This window comes from Bombina bombina, chromosome 2 (genome assembly GCF_027579735.1).
Source record: "Bombina bombina isolate aBomBom1 chromosome 2, aBomBom1.pri, whole genome shotgun sequence".
NCBI lineage: Eukaryota > Metazoa > Chordata > Amphibia > Anura > Bombinatoridae > Bombina > Bombina bombina.
Window position 1 is genome coordinate 777,904,652 of NC_069500.1, and position 27,519 is coordinate 777,932,170.

The window sequence follows — 27,519 nt, forward strand, 5'->3', positions numbered from 1 at the left end:
TCAAAGATTTTAACCACCTGCCGAGCTCTTCATTCCATTCCTCGGCCGTCAGTGGCTCAGTGTATGGAGGTAATCGGTCTAATGGTAGCGGCAATGGACATAGTTCAGTTTGCTCGCTTGCATCTCAGACCACTGCAACTATGTATGCTCAATCAGTGGAATGGGGATTATGCAGATTTATCTCCTCAGATAAATCTGGATCAAGAGACCAGAGACTCTCTTCTTTGGTGGTTGTCACAGGATCATCTGTCCCAGGGAATGTGTTTCCGCAGGCCAGCATGGGTCATAGTGACGACGGACGCTAGCCTATTGGGCTGGAGTGCAGTCTGGAATTCCCTGAAAGCACAGGGTTTGTGAACTCAGGAGGAGGCTCTCCTCCCGATAAATATTCTAGAACTGAGAGAGATCTTCAACGCGCTTCATAAGATTCCAGTCGGACAATATCACGACTGTAGCATATATCAATCATCAGGGGGAACAAAGAGTTCTCTAGCGATGATAGAGGTTACCAAAATAATTTGATTGGCAGAGACTCACTCTTGCCATCTATCAGCAATCTATATCCCAGGAGTGGAGAACTGGGAAGCAGATTTTCTAAGTCGTAAGACTTTTCATCCGGGGGAGTGGGAACTCCATCCGGATGTGTTTGCACAATTGATTCAGTAATGGGGCACACCAGAATTGGATCTGATGGCGTCTCATCAAAACACCAAACTTCCTTGTTACGGGTCCAGGTTAAGGGATTCTCAGGCAGTACTGATAGAAGCTCTAGCAGTACCCTGGTCGTTCAACCTGGCTTATGTCTTTCTACCGTTTCCTCTCCTTCCTCGTTTGATTGCCAGAATCAAACAGGAGAGAGCCTCTGTGATTTTGTTAGCACCTGCGTGGCCACGCAGGACTTGGTATGCAGACCTGGTGGACATGTCATCTCTTCCACCATGGACTCTGCCACTGAGACAGGACCTTCTGATTCAAGGTCCGTTCCAGCATCCAAATCTAGTTTCTCTGCGGCTGACTTCTTGGAGATTGAACGCTTGATTTTATCCAAGCGGGGGTTCTCTCAGTCGGTCATAGATACCTTGATTCAGGCTCGAAAGCCTGTCACTAGGAAAATTTATCATAAGATATGGCGTAAATATCTTTATTGGTGCGAATCCAAAGGCTACTCATGGAGTAAGATCAGGATTCCTAGGATTTTGTCCTTTCTACAAGAAGGATTGGTGAAGGGGCTATCAGCGAGTTCCTTAAAGGGACAGATATCTGCTTTATCAATTCTACTGCACAAGCATCTGGCAGATGTTCCAGACGTTCAGTCGTTCTGTCAGGCTTTAGTTAGAATCAAGCCTGTGTTTAAACCTGTTGCTCCACCATGGAGTTTGAATTTAGTTCTTAAAGTTCTTCAAGGGGTTCCATTTGAACCTATGCATTCCATAGATATTAAGCTTCTATCTTGGAAAGTTCTGTTTTTAGTTGCTATCTCTTCGGCTCGAAGAGTTTCTGAACTATCTGCATTGCAATGCGACTCGCCTTATCTGGTTTTCCATGCTGATAAGGTGGTTTTGCGTGCCAAACCTGGATTCCTTCCTAAGGTTGTTACTAATAGGAATATCAATCAGGAAATTGTTGTTCCTTCTCTGTGTCCTAATCCTTCCTCTAAGAAGGAGCGTCTGTTACACAACTTGGACGTGGTTCGTGCTTTGAAGTTTTACTTGCAAGCAATCAAAGATTTCCGTCAAACATCCTCTTTCTTTGTTGTCTATTCTCGAAAACGTAGAGGTCATAAAGCTACGGCTACCTCTCTTTCTTTTTGGCTGAAAAGCATCATCCGTTTGGCATACGAGACTGCTGGACAGCAGTCTCCTGAAAGGATTACAGCTCACTCTACTAGAGCGGTGGCTTCCACATGGGCTTTTAAAAATGATGCTTCTGTTGAACAGATTTGTAAGGCTGCGACTTGGTCTTCGCTTCATACCTTTTCCAAATGTTCCAAATTTGATACTTTTGCTTCTTCGGAGGCTATTTTTGGGAGAAAAGTTCTTCAAGCAGTGGTGCCTTCTGTTTAACCATCTGTCTTGTTCATCCGTGTCCTGTAGCTTTGGTATTGTATCCCACAAGTAAAGGATGAATCCATGGACTCCTCGTACCTTATAGAAGAAAAGTAAATTTATGCTTACCTGATAAATTAATTTCTTCTATGGTACGACGAGTCCATGGCCCGCCCTGTCATTTTAAGACGCATTATATTTTTTGATTTTAAGCTTGTCACCTCTGCACCTTTTAGTGTCTCCTTTTTCTTCCTGTGCCTTCGGTCGAATGACTGGAGGGTGGAGCTAAGGGAGGAGCTATATAGATAGCTCTGCTGTGGTGCTCTTTGCCACTTCCTGTTAGCAGGAGGATAATATCCCACAAGTAAAGGATGAATCCGTGGACTCGTCGTACCATAGAAGAAATTAATTTATCAGGTAAGCATAAATTTACTTTTTCATACTGCCAGTACCTAAGATGGGGGTGATCAGTGGGGGAGGGAAGAGAGGTGTTTGGGAGGGGTCAGTTAGGGATCAGGGTGTGTGAAGTGTCAGGTGGGGGGCTAATCCCTACACTAAAGCTAAAATTAACCTTTTTAAACTACCTAACCCCTAAACTACCTTAACCCCTTCACTGTCGGTAATAATAGAAGTGTGGTGTGCAGCTGCAATTAGCGGCCATCTAATTACCAAAAACCAATGGCAAAGCCATATATGTCAGCTATTTGTAAACAAAGGGGATCCCAGAGAGACTTTTACAAACGTGTGCCATGATTGCACAAGCAGTATGTAAATTTTTGTGAGAAACCCAAAGTTTGTGAAAAAAGTAAAAACATTTTATTTTTATTTGATTGCATTTGGCGGTGAAATGGTGGCATGAAATATACCAAAATGGGCCTAGATCAATACCTTGGGTTGTCTATTTAAAAAATTATATATAGTTTTGATAGGTAAATAAAAAAAACAAACAAACAAGGCTCTAATTCTGTTTAAATGGGGTAATATCAAAAATGCTAAAAATTCTCTGGTATTTTGGGCAAGTTTTTGTCTAAGTCCCAGTTGTAAAAGGGTTAAAGGCATACTAAACCTAATTTTTTTCTTTCTTTCAGGTTTCGGATAGAGCATGCAACTTAAAGCAACTTTCTAATTTACTCCTTTTTATACATTTTCTTTGTTCTCTTGGTATCTTTATTTAAAAAGCAGGAATGAAAGCTTAGGACCCGGACTATTTTTGGTTCAGCACCCGGGATACCGCTTGCTGATTGGTTTCTAAACGTAGCCACCAATTTGCAAGCGCTATCCAGGGTCTGAACCAAAAATGGGCCGGCTCCTAAGCTTTCATTTCTGCTTTTTCAAATAAAGATACCAAGCGTACGAAGAAAAATTGATAATGGGAGTAAATTAGAAAACTACTTAAAATTGCATGTTCTATCCGAATAAAAAAAAATAAAAAAATTGGGTTTAGAATCTCTTTAACCCTTTGAGTGCTAATGACGGCTCTGAGCCGTCACAGAGTTTCCCACTCTGGTGCTAATGACGGCTCAGAGCCGTCACTAGCACTCTCCCACCTTGAGGGAGATCTGGGGGCTCCCACCCGCTCATACCCCGGCGATTGTGACTGTAGAGTGACGGGCATCGTCTGGGCTTTCCGTTTTGCCTGGTGACGTCACGCGCAATAACGTGATGACGTCACTGTGCAACTTTATTTATACTTAACAATGTTAAGTATAGGAGCAGGGGGCATGCTGCTTAGAAGCTTGTATCTCAGGCATCTAAGCAGCTACAGGCCCCCAAGACCCACCATTGGAAAGGCATTTGCCTAACCTCTCCAACAGTGTAGGTCTTGGGGGTCTGAAAAAATAATAAAAAAAAAAAGTAAAAAAAAAACAATTGTTCAAAAAAAAAAAAAAAACATTAAAAAAATCTTAGCACCCAGGTGGGAAAGTGCTTAGCACTCAAAGGGTTAATACTGGGCGCCGCCATCTTAGAAATTAAGTATTATTCTTGTGTCTTATGACAGATTGGTGCTCATTCGCAGATCAGTGATATTGATGTCTTCTTGACAAGCCGTATCATGCCTTTCAGTTTAGCGGGCTCAATACAGAAGGGGAAGCTGTACATATTTGCATTGCTGTATATTATTCATGAGGGCTTTATTTGTATTTGTTTTGTAACTTTTAAACTGAGTAAAACAAACTGTAGAAATGTAAATCTTCTACTTTTTATTGCGCAAGTTAATCCAAAGTGCAAGATACTGCTGTCAAAAAGCCATCATCATAACTGATCTGTGAAAGTGCACTGCTTCTGTCACAGAATGCAACAATACGTGCGTATCAAGATGGTTGCACCCAGTATAAATGCAGAGCTTTACAAACTGGCTTCTGTAATGTGTTATAATAAGAAAAAAATAAATTATGCTTACCTGATAATTTCCTTTCCATCTGTATGAGGAGAGTCCACAGTTTCATTCCTTACTTGTGGGAATACAGAACCTAGCCACCAGGAGGAGGCAAAGACACCCCAACCAAAGGCTTTAATACCTCCCCTCATCCCCCATTAATTCTGCCGAGGGAACAAGGAACAGTAGGAGAAATATCAGGGTATAAATGGTGCCAGAAGAATAAACAAAACATTTTGACCCAACAGAGGAAACGGGTGGGGGCTATGGACTCTCCTCATACAGATGAAAAGGAAATTATCAGGTAAGCATCATTTATGTTTTCCATCTTAATATGAGGAGAGTCCACGGCTTCATTCCTTACTTGTGGGACACTGAATGTAAACGGGAGGGTAAAAGAGAGGCGGACCCTATTCTGAGGGCACCACAGCCTGCAAAACCTTTCTCCCAAAAGCTGCTTCAGCGAATCAAAGACGTCAAATTTGTAGAACTTTGAAAAAGTATGTAAGGGGGACCAGGTAGCCGCCCTACAAATCTGCTTCATAGAGGCCTCATTCTTGAAGGCTCAAGCTGAAGCCACAGCCCTAGTTGAATGAGCCGTAATCCTCTGGGGAGGCTTATGTCCCACTGTTTCATATGCCAAGCGAATAATGCTCCTCAACCAAACAGATATGGAAGTGGAAGAAGCCTTCTGCCCTCTATGCTTCCCAGAATAGACAACAAACCATGCTGAAGTATGTCTAAAATCCTTTGTGGCCTGAAGATAGAATTTGAAAGCCCAAACCACCTCGAGATTATGGAGTAATCGTTCCTTAGAAGAAGGATTAGGACACAAGGAAGGAACCACAATCTCCTGATTGATGTTGCGATCAGACACAACCTTAGGAAAAAAACCTAATCCAGTGCGAAGAACAGCCTTGTCAGCATGATAAACTAGGTAAGGGGGCTCACATTGCAAGGCCGCCATCTCAGACACTGCAAGCCGAAGCAATAGCCAGAAGAAAAAGAACCTTCCAAGACAGTAACTTAATGTCAACTGAATGCATGGGCTCACATGGGTTCTGCAAAACCTTAAGAACCAGATTTAAATTCCAAGGAGGAGTGCAATGTCTAAACACAGGTCTAATTCTAGACAGAGCCTGAACAAAAGTCTGTATATCAGGAAGCTCAGCGAGCCTCTTGTGTACCAATACAGAGAGCCGTGATCTGTCCCTTCAAGTAACTATTTGCAAGTCCCTTCTCCAAACCATCTTGGAGAAAGGAAATAATCCTTGACACCCTGACCTTATGCCAGGGGAATCCACGCTTCTCACACCAGAAGAAGTAGGTCCTCCACACCTTTTGATAGATGCGACAGGCTTTCTAGCTTGAATGAGGGTATCAATCACTCTCAGAAAAACCTGTCTTGGCTAGGACTAAGCGTTCAATCTCCATGCAGTCAGCCTCAGAGACTCTAGATTCTGATGAACAAAAGGACCCTGTTCCAGCAGATCTCTGCGACATGGTAACCTAAATGGATTAGATGAGGACATCCCCACCAGGTCCGCAAACCACATCCTTCGCGGCTGCGATGGAGCAATTAAAATTGCCGAAGCTTGCTCATGCTTGATGCGGGTCACTACCTGGGGTAGCTGAACCTCCAAGGTACTGCTAATGCATCTATCAACTCTGCCTGAGGATCCCTGGACCGTGACCCGTATCCGGGTAGCTTGGAATTGAGTCGGGACGCCATGAGATCTATCTCCGGCGTCCCCATCTGTTGCAAATCTCAGCAAACACCTCGGGATGGAGAGACCATTCCCCCGGATGAAAGGATTGTCTGCTGAGGAAATCCGCTTCCCAGTTGTCCACACCTGGAATGTGGATTGCTGACAGCGAGCAGTTGTGGGCCTCCACCCATTCCAGAATCCGAGATACTTCCCTCATTGCTAGGGAGCTCCTCGTTCCTCCCTGATGGTTGATGTAAGCCACCGAGGTAATGTTGTCTGATTGGAATCTGATAAACTGGGACGTACCCAGAAGAGGCCAAGCCTTCGGAGTGTTGAAAATCGCTCGAAGTTCCAAAATGTTGATCGGGAGAAGAGATTCCTCTCGAGTCTACTGGCCCTGTGCCATCCTGGCACCCCAAACAGCTCCCAGTCCTGAGAGACTTGCGTCCGTAGTCTCAATCTCCCAGGATAGTCTCAAAAAGGATGTCCCTTGGGACAGGCGATCTGGACAGAGCCACCAAGAGAGCGATTCGACCGGTTGTCCAGAGAAATCTGTTGAGACAGATCCGAGTGGTCGCCGTTCCATTGCCTCTGCATGCACAGTTGAAGAGGTCTGAGGTGGAACCTGGCGAATGGAATGATATCTATGCTGGACACCATGAGCCCAATACCTCCATACACCGGGCCACAGATGGCCCTGAGGAGGTCTGGAGGGCAAGACAATTGGAATTAATTTTGCAACGTCTCTGGTCTGTAAGGAATATCCTCATGGATATGGAATCTATTATCATGCCCAGGAATTCCACCCTGGTACTGGGAACGAGAGAACTCTTTCCTAAGTTTATCTTCCATCCATGAGTTTGAAGAAGAGCTCTTGAATAGTCTTCTGCCAGCCGGCAGGACGGAGCCTGAGCCAGGAAGTATTGCACTACTGCAATACCTCTGGTCCTCGCCACCACGAGCAGCGCCCCCAAAACATTCGTAAAGACTCTTGGAGCAGTAGCCAGACAAAAGGAAGAGCCACAAACTGGAAGTACTGGTCCAGAAGAGCGAATCTTAAGAATTTGAAGTGATCCTTGTGTATTGGTACATGTAGGTAAGCATCCTTCAAGTCTATCATAGTCATGAACTGTCCCTCTTGAACTAAGGGCAGAATAGACCTTATCGTCTCCATCTTGAACAACGGGACCGACAAACTTGTTTAGGCACTTAGGTCTAGAATCGGGCAAAACGTACCCTCCTTCTTTGGGACCACAAAAAGGTTTGAGTAGTACCCTAGACCTCTCTCTGATAGAGGTACTGGCACAATTACTCCCAGGGAGGCGAGATCCCTCACGCACCCTAGAAAAGCTTCTTGTTTTTCTGGTCTTGAAGACAGGTTTGATGAGAGGAATCTGCCCCTGGGTGGATGAGATTTGAAACCTATCCTGTAACTCTGAGCAACGACCTCTAGAACCCAAGGGTCTTTCACGTCCCCCAACCAAGCCTCCACAAAGGGAGATAGTCTGCCCCCAACAAGAATGGCTGCCCCTTCATGCCTACTTTGTTTTGGCGGGCTTCTTGTTCTGCTTGGATTTATTCCAAGATTGAGATGGTTTCCAAGTTCCCTTGGACTGATAAGGCTTCGCGGAGGGTTGCTGGCGTTGGTATTTATCAGAACGAAATGGATGAAAATTAGGACCTTGTCCCTTAGGTTTATTCTTCTTATCCTGCGGTAGAAAGGCACCCTTGCCTTAGTCACTTAGGGTTTATTTTATAGGTAAGTATTTAGTTTTAAATAGGAATAATTTAATTAATTGTATTTATTTTATTTAGATTTATTTAAATTATATTTATATTAGGGGGTTGTTAGGGTTAGACTTAGATTTAGGGGTTAATAACTTTAATATAGTGGTGGCGACGTTGGGGGCGGCAGATTAGGGGTTAATAAATGTAGGTAGGTGTCGGCGATGTTAGGGACGGCAGATTAGGGGTTAATAAAATTTATTATAGTGTTTGCAAGGCAGGAGTGTAGCGGTTTAGGGGTTAATATATTATAGTGGCGGCGATGTCCGGTTCGGCAGATTAGGGGTTAAAATTTTTATTTTAGTGTTTGCTATGTGGGGAGGGGGCCTCGGTTTAGGGGTTAATAGGTAGTTTATGGGTGTTAGTGAACATTTTAGCACTTTAGTTAAGAGTTTTATACTACGGCGTAAAACCATAAAACTCTTAATTACTGACTTTAAAATGCGGTACCGGGCTTGACAGGAGAGGGTCTATCGCTCACTTTTTGGAAGACTCATAATACCGGCGCTATGCAAGTCCCATTGAAAAAATAGGATACGCAATTGACGTAAGTGGATTCGCGGTATTTGAGTCTGGCCGAAAAAGTGAGCGGTACACCTGTACCTGCAAGGCTCGTAATACCAGCGGGTGTTAAAAAGCAGCGTTGGGACCTCTCAACGCTGCTTTTTAAGGCTAACACAAGACTCGTAATCTAGCAGATAGTATTTTGAGTATTAACCATGCTATTATAGTTTCTGTAAGCAGCCTAATGTCCCTTTTTAATATTTGATGTTTTTTAAATTGTTTTCTATTTACCATTTTGAAGTATTTATTATTTGTTTGTTTGAGACCACCTCAGGTAACCTGTTTGAACCAAATTACTGACCTCAGCTTTGCATGTGCAGTAATGTTTCAGTATTTCTTTAAGCGCATGCAGTATGATTGTAGAAATACAGCCTTTGATTAACTGTAGCTCATGTTGGGTGGGGGGACCTGTTTCATACACAGAGGTAACTTAAAACAAACAGACTGCGTGTGGTCTTCAAGGACTTGAATTAGACACCCCTCATATAAACTTACCAATCCACTATATACAGGTATGTGCATACATAGTAAACTCTTCATCAGTTCTGTTTGTTCTTGCAGTCTTCATCCTCCTCCCAGGAGAGGCTGCACCAGCTCCCCTTTCAGCCCACTGCAGATGAGCTACACTTCCTTTCCAAACACTTCAGAAGTACAGAAAGCATCACGGATGAGGAAGGAAGGCGCTCACCATGTATGCGCCCGCGATCTCGAAGTCTCAGGTGGGAAGCATTACGTTCTATAACTTTGGGAGCAAAGAGTTGGCGTTTTCACTGACGACGCATTAAGCTTTAGAATTGAGGACTCTATTGGTTTAAAATAATTATAATACTGTGATTTTCAAAATTAATGACATTTGAACCACTCAAAAGCAAAACTGGTTACTTTAAAATATAAAATAAAAATGGCAGTCTTTGTGATAAATGACTTTACCTCTTATTCTATAATAATTTATTTCTATTCTTACCAGAATTATCTGCTCCTCTGTTGTTCAGCTGTGAGTTCACCTCCCCGTGTGCCGCAGATCAGTATCTTTGTCTTAGAGCTGTAAAGAGAGAGGGGATATATATAAAAGAATTATACGGTTTAGATAGAAATGGTTTGCCTTTATTTTGTCATGGGAGAGAGATGCTTAATCCGCTAAAATTCTCCTCTATGCTAAAAATTTGTAAACAAGAAACATCAGAAGAATTAAGCCTCCTTTGAGGTAATTTTTTTCTTTAGTAGTTTGCTAGGGTAATAGCAGTATTAAAGGGAGGGACATTGTACACTAGAGTTTTCTTTGCATAAATGTTTTGTAGATGATCCATTTATATAGCCCATATGGGGGTGTTCTTTTAAAAATGTATAGTTTTGCTTATTTTTAATAACATTGTGCAGATTTTCAGTCTCTTAACCAAGCCCCAAAGTTTTAGATGTATACTGATGTATGCAGACTTCAGATGGCTTCTGTTTGTATAATGGGTCTTTTCATATGCAGGGGAGAGGGAGGGTCTGCTCTCAGTCCCTTTCAGTGGGTGTCCCAGGCTAACCTCATCAACAGTGCTAATTTGGGAGCGTCTAAGTAAGATTTTAAAAGATTTTATTCTGTATTTTTATAACAGTATCTGCATATTATTATTTATAGTAGTGTCTATTACATGCAGTTACATGAAAATTGGTGTATACTGTCCCTTTAAGTTAAACACAGCTTTACTTCTCTTGTTCTTCAGCCCTGGACGTGCATCAGGAAATTTTGATAATGAGATAATTATGATGAACCATGTCTACAAGGAGAGATTTCCCAAGGTGACTTATTAATTTCCTTTTTTATTGGTGGTGGTGGTGGTGGTTAATGTATCTAGGATTTAATTTATTAATCTACAAACTATGTGGGGCTGGACTGATGGATCAGGTAATGCAGATATGCAATCTGTTCCCAATATGACCGTTAAGTTTTGCTGTAAAAATGCAGACATAATATAAACAATTCTTTTTCCATATTGAATGATTATAAGTCTAAAAGTGAGTGACATGCACCATTCATATGTGATCATTCCTTCCTACTGGGATCCAATGCAATCATTTTCATTAATGTGATAATGTTTAGAAAGTTCTACACTTCTGGTCAAAAGTTTTAGAGCGCCTCCTTTTTTTACACTGTTTAATGTCTGTGAACTTTTGAAATCAAAGTATAGAACAAAAACAATTGGAGATTAAAAAAAATAACCATACCTTCAGTCTACTTTATTTTTAAGCTTACACACATTGTTACAAAGTTGGAAGTGATATTACTGGAAGATCTACTAGTCAACAAATAAAAGTAGATTTAAGTTGTCTCACATATTGGTCTGATTTGAGAAATGCTTTTGTGTTGGCCCTGTTACCAAAAAGACAATGCAAACCTAGCAACATAACAGTACACTTTTCTAGAAAAATCCGTAATGCTTGTGTCAATCTCAGTGTTGTCTAGACATTCTACTGTTGCGCTCTAGCGGTTTTAAAATAAGGATAATTTATGAATTCATTAAAATGGGTGTTAATCAGGATATGTCTTTTAGTATTGCTGGGAGGTTTTTTTTTGGAATTTTTTTTTTTTTTAAATTTGACAATGTTTCTTATTTTGTCCCCTCTAGGCTACGGCACAGATGGAAGAGAGGCTGCAAGACATAATCACAAACTTCTGCCCTAGTCATACATTGCCATTGGCTGATGGGGTCCTGGGATTCATCCATCATCAAATCATTGAGCTGGCCAGGGATTGCCTAGACAAATCTAAGGGAGCATTGATCACCTCACGCTACTTTGTGGAACTGCAAGAGAATCTAGAGAAAATGCTGGAGGATGTAAGTTGTTAACAATGTAATATCATTATCTGTGTCTGTAAGGGATTAAAGGGGCAGCAAAATTAATTTAATGGAAGTGTTATAAAGAGCAATAGGCGTCGTGTTTGATGTAAATTTCCTACACTTTATATATATATATATATATATATATATATATCTCCAAACCATACGTAAAAATAGTTTTAGCAATAGGAAAGATTATATGGAGTATTGGTTTTGTTTATACTTGTTAGTAGGAAGAATTATAGGCAGTGTTGAATGAAGCTATTGGATGAGCTGTACCAATGGTTGTGCTGAGCTCAAGGAGTTAGTTATATAGAGGAATTATTAAAATTGTGTCTTATTTTTTCACATTTTATTTCTCCCCTGAAATCCAGGCTTACAATCGGTCAGAGGGTGAGGAAGTCGCGTTTATTGTCCAGTTGGGTAGAAAACTGCTAATGGTGATTGCCCGACCAGCACGACTGCTGGAGTGTCTGGTAATCTAGAGTTTTTTTAATGTCATATAGAATAATTGTAGTTGTCTTTTTATAAAAATGACAGTATGTAGAAGAAATATCCCGACCAAAGTATTTTTTTTTCTTTTACAAGATACGACGAGTCCACGGATTTCATTCTTATGGGATATCGCCTCCTGGTCATCAGGAGGAGGCAAAGAGCACCACAGCAGAGCTGTGTATATATAGCTCCTCCCTTCCCTCCCACTCCAGTCATTCTCTTTGCCTGTGTTAGTGATAGGAAGAGGTAAAGTGAGGTGTTAGTTTAGATTCTTCAATCAAGAGTTTATTATTTTGAAATGGTACCAGTGTGTGCTTTTTTTGTCTCAGTGCTAGAGCTGCAGGCTTTTCAGCATTATTTCTGCAGACTCCCATACCGTTTACTGTCCTGCTGAAGGTCTTAAGATATTATCTAAGACCCAGTTTGTTCCCACAGATTGCTGGAGGTGATGAAAAGAACATCTTCATTGTGTGGGACAGGTTCATGCTGTGCTCAGCGTTAAGGTATGTACAGTCTTTTTGCTTCTGGGAGAGAATGTGTAGCTCAGAACAGACTGACACTTATTCCCTATACCGGGAAGGGGTTATCATTTTGCACAGGGATAATTTGTGTGCATGGATCTACCCTTTTTATTCAATAAACTAAGCTATACTATAGTGGCAGAAGTTTTACACAAAGCCTAATGAGTATTAGCCGGCGGATACACATGGCTTGACGCTAGGAGATTGTGGCTGATAACTGTTAAAAACTAATGGCAGGACAGGGTTGTTTTTTTCTGTTTGAGGGGGCACATTGGTGGATCATGGTACACTTTATTTAAGTTGTGTGGTGGTAATTTGGTGACCGACATGTTTATTCCCATGCGGTCTCTATTTTCCGGAGTTAGTATCCGCCCACGATGGGCGGAGCTTGGCGTTTTGCGCGCAGTTCATGTCCGGATTCTGTCGATGAGGCAGCATGTCTAGAGGCTCCGGGGTGGCCTAAGTCAGCTTGTGTTTGTGATAAAAAAAATTCACAAGCGGTCTTAGACATGCCGTTCCCGGTGTTCTGTTGTGTGACTCGTGGGGACAGGTAGGCGCCGCAGCAGAGCTGTGGCGAGGTGCATGTTATAAATTGTGTCCCTAAGTCATTATGCATTGCTAGTGTACACTTATTGGGTTATCTACTGAAAATCCTACTGAAAATCCTATGTTTATTGCGGTGCAGTAAAAACTATACAGTTTAAATTTTAAAGACACAGTATACTCGTTTTGCTCAGCAAATTTTTCAAAGTTATTGCTTTTTATTTTTTAAATTACAGTAGCACGACCAATATTGCTATTGCTTGCCTTTTGTCATGGCTAACCTTCTGGAAAGTACATGTCCTATGTGTTTAGATGCCATTGTGTAACCCCCTGTTACACTTTGTCCCTCATGTACAGAGAGGGCTTTACAGTGTAAAGAACAAAATTTCTTTAATAAAGATATATCTAATGACTGTTCTCAGACTGATGAGATTCGGGGAATGCCGCAACTTTCTCCCCAAGCGTCACAGCCTTTAACGCCCGCACAAATGACGCCATGTTCTTCAACGGCATCTGCTTCTTTCACTCTGCAGGATATAGCTGTGGTTATGTCATCTACTCTTTCAGAAGTTTTATCTAAGTTGCAGTGTTACAGGGCAAACGTAGTTGGAAAGAGGCCCAGGTGGTCCCTGCGACTTCTGATACTTTGATGGCGATCTCCGATATACCCTCCCAAGGCTCTGAAGTGGCGGGTAGGGAGGATCTGTCTGAGGGGTAACTGTCTGACTCAGGAAGTGCATTGCCCCAGACAGATTCGGACATAATGTCAGCTTGAACACCTCCGACTGTTGCTACGGGAGGTTTTGATGACTCTGGACGACTGTGACTCTATTGTGGTCCCTCCAGAGAAATTGTGTAAGATGGACAGATACTTGGAGAATCCTTCTTATTCTGACGTTTTTCCGGTTCCTTAGAGAATTTCGGAAATAGTTGCTAGGGAATGGGGAAGACCGGGTATCCCGTTCTCCCCTTCCCCTATGTTTAAGAAAATGTACCCTATAGCTGACACCGTTCGGGACTCGTGGCAGACGATCCCTAAGGTGGAGGGAGCTATTTCTACTCTGGCGAAGCGTACAACTATTCCTATTGAGGACAGTTGTGCTTTCAAAGACCCCATGGATAAAAAGTTGGAGGGTCGTCTCAAAAAACTCTATGTTCATCAAGGGTTTTTATTGCAACTGGCAGCCTGCATTGTAACAGTCACGACTGCGGCTGCTTTCTGGTTTGACGCCCTAGAAGAGTCTCTTAGAACTTAGACTCCTTTGGAAGAAATACAAGATAGAATTAAGGCCCTTAAGCTGGCTAATTCTTTTATTACGGACACTTCCTTTCAGATCACAAAATTGGCGGCTAAGAGTTCGGGGTTCTCTTAGCACGAAGAGCCTTATGGTTAAAATCTTGGTCTGCGAATGTGTCCTCTAAATCCAAGCTTTTGGCTATTCCTTTCAAGGGAAAGACCGTATTTGGGCCTGACTTGAAAGAAAACATTTCTGACATTACGGGAGGTAAGGGTCACCTTCTCCCTCAAGATAAGACATCTAAACAAAGGGGGCGACAGAGTAGTTTTTGTTCCGTTCGAAATTTCAAGGGAATCCCCTCTTCCACTAAACAGGAAGGGAATTATTCACAAGCCAAGCCCACATGGAGACCCAACCAGTCTTGGAACAAGGGTAAACAACCCAAGTAGCCCGTCGCTGCTATCAAGACAGCATGAAGGGGCGGCCCCCGATCTGAATCTAGTAGGGGCAGACTTTCTCTCTTTGTTCAGGCTTGGATAAGAAAAGTTCAGGATCCCTGGACACTAGAAATTGTGTCTCAAGGGTATACGTTGGAGTTCAAAAATTCCTTCCCCAGAGGAAGGTTTCTTCTTTCACGATTGTCTGTAGACCTGATAAAAAGAGAGGCGTTCTTAAGTTGTGTAAGAGACCTCTCCTCCTAATTTATCCCGTTCCAATACAGGGACAGGGGGTTTTACTCAAATCTCTTTGTAGTTCCCAAAAAAGAGGGAATGTGTCGACCTATTTTAGATCTCAAAAGTCTAAACAAGTTTCTCAGAGTTCCATCCTTCAAGATGGAGACTATTCAGACAATTCTTCCATTGATCCAGGAGGGTCAATATGACTACCGTGGATTTAAAGGATGCATATCTTCATATTTCTATCCACAGAGATCATCACAAGTTCCTGAGGTTTGCTTTTCTGGACAAACATTTTCAGTTTGTGGCCCTTCCTTTTGGTCTGGCCACGGCACCCAGAATTTTCACAAAGGTTCTGGGGTCTCTGCTGGCGGTTCTCGGCCGAGGGGCATTGCAGTTGCGCCTTATCTGGACGATATTCTGATCTAGGCGTCGTCTTATCAGCTGACGAAGTCTCATACAGACATTGTTCTGTCCTTTCTAAGGACTCACGGGTGGAAGGTGAATCTAGAAAAGAGTTCACTAATTCCACAGACGAGGGTTCCTTTCCTGGGAACTCTAATAGACTCTCTATCTATGAAAAATTTTCTGACGGAAGTCAGAAAGTTAAAGATTCTGAATACATGCTGATCCCTTCAGTCCAATCCTCGGCCGTCAGTGGCTCAGTTCATGGAGGCAATTGGATTGATGGTGGCTGCAATGGGCATCATTCCGTTTGCTCGTTTTCATCTCAGACCTCTACAACTGAGCATGCTCAGACAATGGAATGGAGATTATGCAAATTTATCTCCTCAAATAGATCTGGATCAGGAGACAAGGGTCTCTCCTCTTTGGTGGTTGTCGCTGGATCATCTGTCCCAAGGGACGTGTTTCCGCAGACCCTCATGGGTTATAGTGACAACGGACGCCAGCCTAATAGGATGGGGTGCAGTCTGGAACTCCCTGAAGGCTCAGGGTGTGTGGACTCGGTCAGAGTCTCTACTTCCCATCAATATTCTGGAGTTGAGAGCCATATTCAATGCGCTTCAGTCTTGGCCTCAGTTGGCCTAGGCCAAATTCATCAGATTCCATTCGGACAACATCACGACTGTGGCTTACATCAATCATCAGGGAGGAACAAGGAGTTCCTTAGCGATGACAGAAGTATCCTAGATAATTTGGTGGGCGGAAGCTCACTCTTGTTATCTGTCAGCAATCTACATCCCAGGAGAGGACAACTGGGAGGCAGATTTTTTGAGCAGACAGACGTTTCATCCGGGGAAATGGGAACTCCACCCGGAGGTCTTTGCCGACCTGATTCTCAGATGGGGCAGGCCGGAACTGGATCTTATGGCGTCTCGTCAGAATGCCAAGTTTCTGAGATACGGATCCAGGTCCAGGGATCCTCAGGCCGAACTGATAGATGCCTTGGCAGTTCCTTGGTCGTTCAACCTAGCTTATGTGTTCCTTCATTTGCTCTCCTTCCTCGGGTGATTGCTCGAGTCAAACAGGAGAGGGCTTCGGTGAACCTCATCGCTCCGGCGTGGCCTCGCAGGACTTGGTATGCCGATCTGGTGGACATGTCATCTCTGCCACCGTGGAAGCTTCCAATGAGGCAGGACCTTCTCATTCTGGGACCCTTCCATCATCCGAATCTAATTTCTCTGCAGCTGACTGCTTGGAGATTGAACGCTTGATTATATCTAAGCAAGGGTTCTCTGATTCGGTCATTGATACTTTGATTCAGGCACGTAAGCCTGTTACTAGAAAGATTTACCATAAGATATGGTGTAAATATCTTTATTGGTGCAAATCCAAGGACTACTCATGGAGTAAGATTAGGATTCCTAGGATTTTATCCTTTCTCCAAGAAGGATTGGAGAAAGGGTTGTCAGCAAGTTCCTTAAAGGGACAAATTTCTGCTTTGTCTATTTTGTTACACAAACGTCTGGTAGATATTTTGGATGTTCAATCTTTTTGTCAGGCTCTGACTAGAATCAGGCCTGTGTTTAGACCAATTGCTCCTCCTTGGAGTTTGAATTTAGTTCTAAATGTTCTTCAAGGGGTTCCGTTTGAACCTATGCATTCCATGGATATTAAGTTGTTATCTTGGAAAGTTTTATTTTTGGTTGCTATTTCTTCTTCTACTCGCAGAGTTTCTGAGCTTTCAGCATTACAATGTGATTCTCCTTATCTTATTTTTCATTCCGATAAGGTAGTGTTGTGTACCAAACCTGGTTTTATTCCTAAGGTTGTTTCCAGCAACAATATTAATAAGGAAATTGTTGTTCCTTTATTGTGTCCTAATCCTTCTTCAAAGAAGGAGCGTCTGTTGCATAATTTGGACGTAGTCCGTGCCCTGAAGTTTTACTTGCAGGCGACTAAGGAATTTCGTCAATCATTTTCATTATTTGTTGTTTTTACTGGGAAACGTAGGGGTCAGAAAGCTACGGCTACCTCTTTCTTTTTGGCTGAAGGGTATCATCCGTTTTGCATACAAGACTGCTGGACAGCAGCCTCCTGAACGAATTACAGCTCATTCCGCTAGGGCTGTGGCTTTCTCATGAGCATTTAAAAATGGTGCTTCTGTTGAACAGATTTGCAAGGCTGCAACTTGGTCGTCTCTTCATACTTTTTCTAAATTTTACAAATTTGATACTTTTGCCTCGGCCGAGGCTGTTTTTGGGAGAAAGGTTCTTCAAGCAGTGGTGCCTTCCGTTTGGGTTCCTGTCTTGTCCCTCCCTTTCATCCGTGTCCTATAGCTTTGGTATTGTATCCTATAAGTAAGGATGAAATCCGTGGACTCTTCGTATCTTGTAAAAGAAAAGGAAAATTATGCTTACCTGATAAATGTATTTCTTTTACGATACGACGAGTCCACGGGCCCACCCTGTTGTTTTCTAAGACAGGTTTTTATTTTCTTCTGTTATGTGTGATCAGTCCACGGGTCATCATTACTTCTGGGATATTATCTGCTCCCCTACAGGAAGTGCAAGAGGATTCACCCAGCAGAGTTGCTATATAGCTCCTCCCCTCTACGTCACCTCCAGTCATTCTCTTGCACCCAAAGACTAGATAGGATGTGTGAGAGGACTATGGTGATTATACTTAGTTTTTATAACTTCAATCAAAAGTTTGTTATTTTACAATAGCACCGGAGCGTGTTATTACTTCTCTGGCAGAGTTTGAAGAAGAATCTACCAGAGTTTTTCTTATGATTTTAACCGGAGTAGTTAAGATCATATTGCTGTTTCTCGGCCATCTGAGGGAGGTAAAAGCTTCAGATCAGGGGACAGCGGGCAGTTGAATCTGCATTGAGGTATGTAGCAGTTTTTATTTTCTGAATGGAATTGATGAGAAAATCCTGCTATACCGTTATAATGACATGTATGTATACTCTACACTTCAGTATTCTGGGGATGGTATTTCACCGGAATTACTCTGTAAAAGTACATTAAACCTTTTAATAGGTATTTAATTCATGTTAAACGTTTTTGCTGGAATGTAGAATCGTTTGCATTTCTGAGGTACTGAGTGAATAAATATTTGGGCATTATTTTTCCACTTGGCAGTTTGCTTGTTTTGCTTATGACAGTTTCGTTTCTCTCTCACTGCTGTGTGTGAGGGGGAGGGGCCGTTTTTGGCGCTCTTTGCTACGCATCAAAAAATTTCCAGTCAGTTACACTTGTATTTTCTGCATGATCCGGTTCATCTCTAACAGAACTCAGGGGTCTTCAAACTTCTTTGAAGGGAGGTAGATTCTCTCAGCAGAGCTGTGAGATTTATGTAGTGACTGTGTTTTAAAACGTTGCTCTGTGATTTTTATGTTTAAAATTTAATTAGTGTTACTTTACTAATGGGAACAAACCTTTGCTAACAAGTTGTGTTGTTTTTAAAGAGTGATGCTATAACTGTTTTTCAGTTCATTATTTCAACTGTCATTTAATCGTTTAGTGCTTCTTTGAGGCACAGTACGTTTTTGTTAAATAAGATTGTAACCAAGTTGCATGTTTATTGCTAGTGTGTTAAACATGTCTGATTCAGAGGAAGATACCTGTGTCATTTGTTCCAATGCCAAGGTGGAGCCCAATAGAAATTTATGTACTAACTGTATTGATGCTACTTTAAATAAAAGCCAATCTGTACAAATTGAACAAATTTCACCAAACAGCGAGGGGAGAGTTATGCCGTCTAACTCGCCTCACGTGTCAGTACCTGCGTCTCCCGCCCGGGAGGTGCGTGATATTATGGCGCCTAGTACATCTGGGCAGCCATTACAGATAACATTACAAGATATGGCTACTGTTATGACTGAAGTTTTGGCTAAGTTACCAGAACTAAGAGGCAAGCGTGATCACTCTGGGGTGAGAACAGAGTGCGCTGATAATTCTAGGGCCATGTCTGATACTGCGTCACAGCTTGCAGAGCATGAGGACGGAGAGCTTCATTCTGTAGGTGACGGTTCTGATCCAAGCAGATTGGATTCAGATATTTCAAATTTTAAATTTAAATTGGAAAACCTCCGTGTATTACTAGGGGAGGTCTTAGCGGCTCTTAATGATTGTAACACTGTTGCAATACCAGAGAAAATGTGTAGGTTGGATAAATACTTTGCGGTACCGGCGAGTACTGACGTTTTTCCTATACCTAAGAGATTAACTGAAATTGTTACTAAGGAGTGGGATAGACCCGGTGTGCCGTTCTCACCCCCTCCAATATTTAGAAAGATGTTTCCAATAGACGCCACCACACGGGACTTATGGCAAACGGTCCCTAAGGTGGAGGGAGCAGTTTCTACTTTAGCTAAGCGCACCACTATCCCGGTGGAGGATAGCTGTGCTTTTTCAGATCCTATGGATAAAAAATTAGAGGGTTACCTTAAGAAAATGTTTGTTCAACAAGGTTTTATATTGCAACCCCTTGCATGCATCGCGCCGATTACGGCTGCGGCAGCATTTTGGATTGAGTCTCTGGAAGAGAACCTTAGTTCCGCTACGCTGGACGACATTACGGACAGGCTTAGAGTCCTTAAACTAGCTAATTCATTCATTTCGGAGGCCGTAGTACATTTAACCAAACTTACGGCTAAGAATTCAGGATTCGCCATTCAGGCACGTAGGGCGCTGTGGCTAAAATCCTGGTCGGCTGATGTAACTTCTAAGTCCAAATTACTTAATATACCTTTCAAGGGGCAAACTTTATTTGGGCCCGGTTTGAAAGAAATTATCGCTGACATTACAGGAGGTAAGGGCCACGCTCTACCTCAAGACAAAGCCAAAGCTAAGGCTAGACAGTCTAATTTTCGTCCCTTTCGGAATTTCAAAGCAGGTGCAGCATCAACTTCCACTGCACCAAAACAGGAAGGAGCTGTTGCTCGTTACAGACAAGGCTGGAAACCTAACCAGTCCTGGAATAAGGGCAAGCAGGCCAGAAAACCTGCTGCTGCCCCTAAGACAGCATGAACCGAGGGCCCCCGATCCGGGACCGGATCTAGTGGGGGGCAGACTCTCTCTCTTCGCCCAGGCTTGGGCAAGAGATGTCCAGGATCCCTGGGCGCTAGAGATCATATCTCAGGGATACCTTCTAGACTTCAAATTATCTCCCCCACGAGGGAGATTTCATCTGTCAAGGTTGTCAACAAACCAAATAAAGAAAGACGCGTTTCTACGCTGTGTACAAGATCTATTATTAATGGGAGTGATCCATCCGGTTCCGCGGTCGGAACAAGGACAAGGGTTTTACTCAAACCTGTTTGTGGTTCCCAAAAAAGAGGGAACTTTCAGGCCAATCTTGGATTTAAAGATCCTAAACAAATTCCTAAGAGTTCCATCGTTCAAAATGGAAACTATTCGGACAATCTTACCCATGATCCAAAAGGGTCAGTACATGACCACAGTGGATTTAAAGGATGCTTACCTTCACATACCGATTCACAAAGATCATTACCGATATCTAAGGTTTGCCTTCTTAGACAGGCATTACCAGTTTGTAGCCCTTCCATTCGGATTGGCCACGGCTCCAAGAATTTTCACAAAGGTTCTGGGTGCCCTTCTAGCGGTTCTGAGACCGCGAGGAATTTCGGTAGCTCCGTACCTAGACGACATTCTGATACAAGCTTCAAGCTTTCAAACTGCCAAGTCTCATACAGAGTTAGTTCTGGCATTTCTAAGGTCGCATGGATGGAAAGTGAACGAAAAGAAGAGTTCTCTCTTGCCTCTCACAAGGGTTCCATTCTTGGGGACTCTTATAGATTCTGTAGAAATGAAGATTTATCTGACAGAAGACAGATTAACAAAGCTTCTAAATGCATGCCGTGTCCTTCATTCCATTCAACTCCCGTCAGTAGCTCAATGCATGGAGGTGATCGGCTTAATGGTAGCAGCAATGGACATAGTACCCTTTGCACGCCTACATCTCAGACCGCTGCAATTGTGCATGCTGAGTCAGTGGAATGGGGATTACTCAGATTTGTCCCCCACTCTGAATCTGGATCAAGAGACCAGAAACTCTCTTCTATGGTGGCTTTCTCGGCCACATCTGTCCAGGGGGATGCCTTTCAGCAGGCCGGACTGGACAATTGTAACAACAGACGCCAGCCTTCTAGGTTGGGGCGCTGTCTGGAATTCTCTGAAGGCTCAGGGACAATGGAGTCAGGAGGAAAGTCTCCTGCCAATAAACATTCTGGAATTGAGAGCAGTTCTCAATGCCCTTCTAGCTTGGCCCCAGTTAAAGACTCGGGGGTTCATCAGGTTTCAGTCGGACAACATCACGACTGTAGCTTACATCAACCATCAGGGAGGGACAAGAAGCTCCCTAGCAATGATAGAAGTATCAAAGATAATTCGCTGGGCAGAGTCTCACTCTTGCCATCTGTCAGCAATCCACATCCCGGGAGTGGAGAACTGGGAGGCGGATTTCTTGAGTCGCCAGACTCTTCATCCGGGGGAGTGGGAACTTCATCCGGAGGTCTTTGCCCAAATACTTCGACGTTGGGGCAAACCAGAGATAGATCTCATGGCGTCTCGCCAGAACGCCAAACTTCCTCGCTACGGATCCAGATCCAGGGATCCGGGAGCGGTCCTGATAGATGCTTTGACAGCACCTTGGAACTTCAGGATGGCTTATGTGTTTCCACCCTTCCCGCTGCTTCCTCGATTGATTGCCAAAATCAAACAGGAGAGAGCATCAGTGATTCTAATAGCGCCTGCATGGCCGCGCAGGACTTGGTATGCAGATCTAGTGGACATGTCATCCTGTCCGCCGTGGTCTCTACCTCTAAGACAGGACCTTCTGATTCAGGGTCCATTCAAACATCAAAGTCTAACTTCTCTGAAGCTGACTGCTTGGAAATTGAACGCTTGATTTTATCAAAACGTGGGTTTTCTGAGTCGGTTATTGATACCCTGATACAGGCTAGGAAGCCTGTTACCAGAAAGATTTACCATAAAATATGGCGTAAATACCTATACTGGTGTGAATCCAAAGATTACTCCTGGAGTAAGGTTAGGATTCCTAGGATATTGTCTTTTCTACAAGAAGGTTTAGAAAAGGGTTTATCGGCTAGTTCATTAAAGGGACAGATCTCAGCTCTGTCCATCTTGTTACACAGGCGTCTGTCAGAAAATTCAGACATCCAGGCCTTTTGTCAGGCTTTAGCTAGGATCAAGCCTGTGTTTAAAACTGTTGCTCCGCCATGGAGTTTAAACTTAGTTCTTAACGTTTTACAGGGTGTTCCGTTTGAACCCCTTCATTCCATTGATATAAGATTGTTATCTTGGAAAGTTCTATTTTTAATGGCTATTTCCTCGGCTCGAAGAGTCTCTGAGTTATCAGCCCTACATTGTGATTCTCCTTATCTGATCTTTCACTCAGACAAGGTAGTTCTGCGTACTAAACCTGGGTTCTTACCTAAGGTTGTCTCTAACAGGAATATCAATCAAGAGATTGTTGTTCCCTCCTTGTGTCCAAATCCTTCTTCAAAGAAGGAACGTCTTCTACACAATCTGGATGTAGTTCGTGCCCTCAAGTTCTACTTGCAGGCAACTAAAGATTTTCGTCAAACTTCTTCCCTGTTTGTCGTTTATTCTGGACAGAGGAGAGGTCAAAAAGCTTCTGCTACCTCTCTCTCTTTTTGGCTTCGTAGCATAATACGTTTAGCCTATGAGACTGCTGGACAGCAGCCTCCTGAAAGAATTACAGCTCATTCCACTAGAGCTGTGGCTTCCACTTGGGCCTTTAAGAATGAGGCCTCTGTTGAACAGATTTGCAAGGCTGCAACTTGGTCTTCGCTTCATACTTTTTCCAAATTTTACAAATTTGACACTTTTGCTTCTTCGGAGGCTATTTTTGGGAGAAAGGTTCTTCAGGCAGTGGTTCCTTCTGTATAATGAGCCTGCCTATCCCTCCCGTCATCCGTGTACTTTTGCTTTGGTATTGGTATCCCAGAAGTAATGATGACCCGTGGACTGATCACACATAACAGAAGAAAACATAATTTATGCTTACCTGATAAATTCCTTTCTTCTGTTGTGTGATCAGTCCACGGCCCGCCCTGTTTTTTAAGGCAGGTACATATTTTTTAAATTATAATTCAGTCACCACTACACCCTTGGCTTCTCCTTTCTCGTTGGTCTTTGGTCGAATGACTGGAGGTGACGTAGAGGGGAGGAGCTATATAGCAACTCTGCTGGGTGAATCCTCTTGCACTTCCTGTAGGGGAGCAGATAATATCCCAGAAGTAATGATGACCCGTGGACTGATCACACAACAGAAGAAAGGAATTTATCAGGTAAGCATAAATTATGTTTTTGTTAAACTTCAGTCACCTCTTCACCTTGGCTTTTCCTTTCTCTTCCTAACTTCGGTCGAATGACTGGAGTGGGAGGGAAGGGAGGAGCTATATATACAGCTCTGCTGTGGTGCTCTTTGCCTCCTCCTGCTGACCAGGAGGCGATATCCCATAAGTAAGGATGAAATCCGTGGACTCGTCGTATCGTAAAATAAATAAATTTATCAGGTAAGCATACATTTTATTTTTTTTAAATGAAGTGCCATTTTTCTTTTCTACCCTCGATCCGACCATTATTTTTTTTTAACCATTTAAAATGTTCTCTATCATTTAGATATCTTTTTTTCACAAATCCTCAACCTATCTGACTAATGCTCTATACTTTGTGTCTAGGAATTTGATCCAGAGCAGTTTTATCATCTATTGGAAGCTGCTGAAGGTCACGCTAAGGTGGGTCAGGGGATAAAGACTGACATTCCTCGTTACATCATCAGCCAACTTGGACTCACTAAGGATCCCTTAGAGGGTAAGATGTATATTAGAACAGCACCATCATTCTAAATAGTTTATCCTTTTCAATGATGCAACATTAAAACATTAAGATTTCTTTCTAATGACACAGTGAGTCCACGGATCATCATAATTACTATTGGGAATATCACTCCCGGCCAGCAGGAGGCGGCAAAGAGCACCACAGCCAAAGCTGTTAAATAGCACTCCCCTTACCCACAACCCACAGTCATTCTCTTTGCCTTCAGCAAGGAGGTGGTAATGTTTTTAGGTGTCTGAAGATTCTTCAATCAAAGGTTTATTATTTTTAAAGCAGAGCTGGCTGTTCTGTTTTTTTAGGGGTCTAGCTGTGTTCCACATCAGTCTCTTCAGTAGAGCTGTGGTGGCTTTTGAGCACTTGGAAACTGGTGGGTTTTTTCATTTCACTGTGCCTTTGTTTGGTGCTGCCCTATCCGGAATGCCTGATTAAGAGTAGTCAGTTCTTCATTTGTTCCATGGGTCTATGGGGGGAGGAAGCCTTTCCATATCTGTGAGCTGCCCTGCTGCCTGGCAGATTTAACTCAGGTAAGTGCCGGTTTTTATTTTCTTTAATTAAAGAGAGTTTGGCACTTTGATGGGTACAGGTACTGTTAATATGCACAAAAAATTGAGAAGCACGGAGCGTTTGCTGGAAAATTAATTTAATGGATGGATATCCAATTCCGTAATAAACCATAAACAAACAGGAAATTAGAGGGTTTATACCCTCAGGGTAAAATACAGAAAAGAAGAATACAAGGCTAGCAAATACTATGGTAGACGCGTTTCGGCGTTAGCCTTACTCATAGCCAGAGCGTGGCTTGAACTATTTCCTCTGTCTGTGATTGATACAGGGACCGTTAAACCAGTGTGAGTTTATGTTTGGGCAGTATTTGGGCACTGTGGGACACTTAGGAGATGCTCTGTATGGTTTTGTAACCAGCTTTCTCCAACATAGGTGAGTCCGGTCCACGGCGTCATCCTTACTTGTGGGATATTCTCTTCCCCAACAGGAAATGGCAAAGAGCCCAGCAAAGCTGGTCACATGATCCCTCCTAGGCTCCGCCTTCCCCAGTCATTCTCTTTGCCGTTGTACAGGCAACATCTCCACGGAGATGGCTTAGAGTTTTTTAGTGTTTAACTGTAGTTTTTATTATTCAATCAAGAGTTTGTTATTTTAAAATAGTGCTGGTATGTACTATTTACTCTGAAACAGAAAAGAGATGAAGATTTCTGTTTGTAAGAGGAAAATGATTTTAGCAACCGTTACTAAAATCGATGGCTGTTCCACACAGGACTGTTGAGAGGAATTAACTTCAGTTGGGGGAACAGTGAGCAGACTTATGCTGCTTGAGGTATGACACATTCTAACAAGACGATGTAATGCTGGAAGCTGTCATTTTCCCTATGGGATCCGGTAAGCCATTTTTATTCAGACAGTAAATAAGGGCTTCACAAGGGCTTTTTAAGACTGTAGACATTTTCTGGGCTAAATCGATTTATATATAAACATATTTTATACTCCATAGCCTTGAGGAATTATTTTAATCTTGGGAATTTTGTAAAATAACCGGCAGGCACTACTGTATTGGACACCTTATTCTCTAGGGGCTTTCCCTAATCATAGGCAGAGTCTCATTTTCGCGCCTGTATTGCGCACTTGTTTTTGAGAAGCATGACATGCAGATGCATGTGTGAGGAGCTCTGATACATAGAAAAGACTTTCTGAAGGCGTCATTTGGTATCGTATTCCCCTTTGGGCTTGGTTGGGTCTCAGCAAAGCAGATACCAGGGACTGTAAAGGGGTTAAATATAAAAACGGCTCCGGTTCCGTTATTTTAAGGGTTAAAGCTTCCAAATTTGGTGTGCAATACTTTTAAGGCTTTAAGACACTGTGGTGAAATTTTGGTGAATTTTGAACAATTCCTTCATACTTTTTCGCAATTGCAGTAATAAAGTGTGTTCAGTTTAAAATTTAAAGTGACAGTAACGGTTTTATTTTAAAACGTTTTTTGTACTTTGTTATCAAGTTTATGCCTGTTTAACATGTCTGAACTGCCAGATAGACTGTGTTCTGAATGTGGGGAAGCCAAGGTCCCTTCTCATTTAAATAGATGTGATTTATGTGACACAAAATTTAGAGAAAATGATGCCCAAGATGATTCCTCAAGTGAGGGGAGTAAGCATGGTACTGCATCATCCCCTCCTTCGTCTTGCCCACACAAGAGGCCCCTAGTACATCTAGCGCGCCAATACTCCTTACTATGCAACAATTAACGGCTGTAATGGATAATTCTATCAAAAACATTTTAGCCAAAATGCCCACTTATCAGCGAAAGCGCGACTGCTCTGTTTTAGAAAATACTGAAGAGCATGAGGACGCTGATGATATTGTTTCTGAAGGGCCCCTACACCAGTCTGAGGGGGCCAGGGAGGTTTTGTCTGAGGGAGAAATTTCAGATTCAGGGAAAATTTCTCAACAAGCTGAACCTGATGTGATTACATTTAAATTTAAGTTGGAACATCTCCGCGCTCTGCTTAAGGAGGTGTTATCCACTCTGGATGATTGTGAGAATTTGGTCATCCCAGAGAAACTATGTAAAATGGACAAGTTCCTAGAGGTCCCGGGGCCCCCCGAAGCTTTTCCTATACCCAAGCGGGTGGCGGACATTGTAAATAAAGAATGGGAAAGGCCCGGTAAACCTTTCGTCCCTCCCCCCATATTTAAAAAATTGTTTCCTATGGTCGACCCCAGAAAGGACTTATGGCAGACAGTCCCCAAGGTCGAGGGGGCGGTTTCTACTCTAAACCATTCGAACAGGTCAATTCATGACCACGGTGGATTTAAAGGATGCGTATCTACATATTCCTATCCACAAGGAACATCATCGGTTCCTAAGGTTCGCATTCCTGGACAAGCATTACCAGTTCGTGGCACTTCCGTTCGGATTAGCCACTGCTCCAAGGATTTTCACAAAGGTACTAGGGTCCCTTCTAGCGGTGCTAAGACCAAGGGGCATTGCAGTAGTACCTTACTTGGACGACATTCTGATTCAAGCGTCGTCCCTTCCTCTAGCAAAGGCTCACACGGACATTGTCCTGGCCTTTCTCAGATCTCACGGATGGAAAGTGAACGTAGAAAAGAGTTCTCTATCTCCGTCAACGAGGGTTCCCTTCTTGGGAACAATAATAGACTCCTTAGGAATGAGGATTTTTCTGACAGAGGCCAGAAAAACAAAACTTCTAAACTCTTGTCAAATACTTCATTCCGTTCCTCTTCCTTCCATAGCGCAGTGCATGGAAGTAATAGGTTTGATGGTAGCGGCAATGGACATAGTTCCTTTTGCGCGCATTCATCTAAGACCATTACAACTGTGCATGCTCAGTCAGTGGAATGGGGACTATACAGACTTGTCTCCGACGATACAAGTAAATCAGAGGACCA

At 42.8% G+C, this 27,519-nt stretch overlaps 1 protein-coding gene across 1 annotated transcript in view; it reads left to right on the plus strand.

The window, feature by feature from the left end:
* The window catches only part of MAST3 (microtubule associated serine/threonine kinase 3), a 308,309-nt gene that overhangs the window by 82,804 nt on the left and 197,986 nt on the right, over positions 1-27,519 (plus strand). The window contains exons 5-9 of the mRNA XM_053702937.1: positions 9,042-9,199; positions 10,190-10,265; positions 11,093-11,302; positions 11,680-11,781; positions 23,940-24,072. Coding sequence (XP_053558912.1) covers positions 9,042-9,199; positions 10,190-10,265; positions 11,093-11,302; positions 11,680-11,781; positions 23,940-24,072 — 679 coding nt within the window. The remainder of the gene's footprint in view (positions 1-9,041; positions 9,200-10,189; positions 10,266-11,092; positions 11,303-11,679; positions 11,782-23,939; positions 24,073-27,519) is intronic.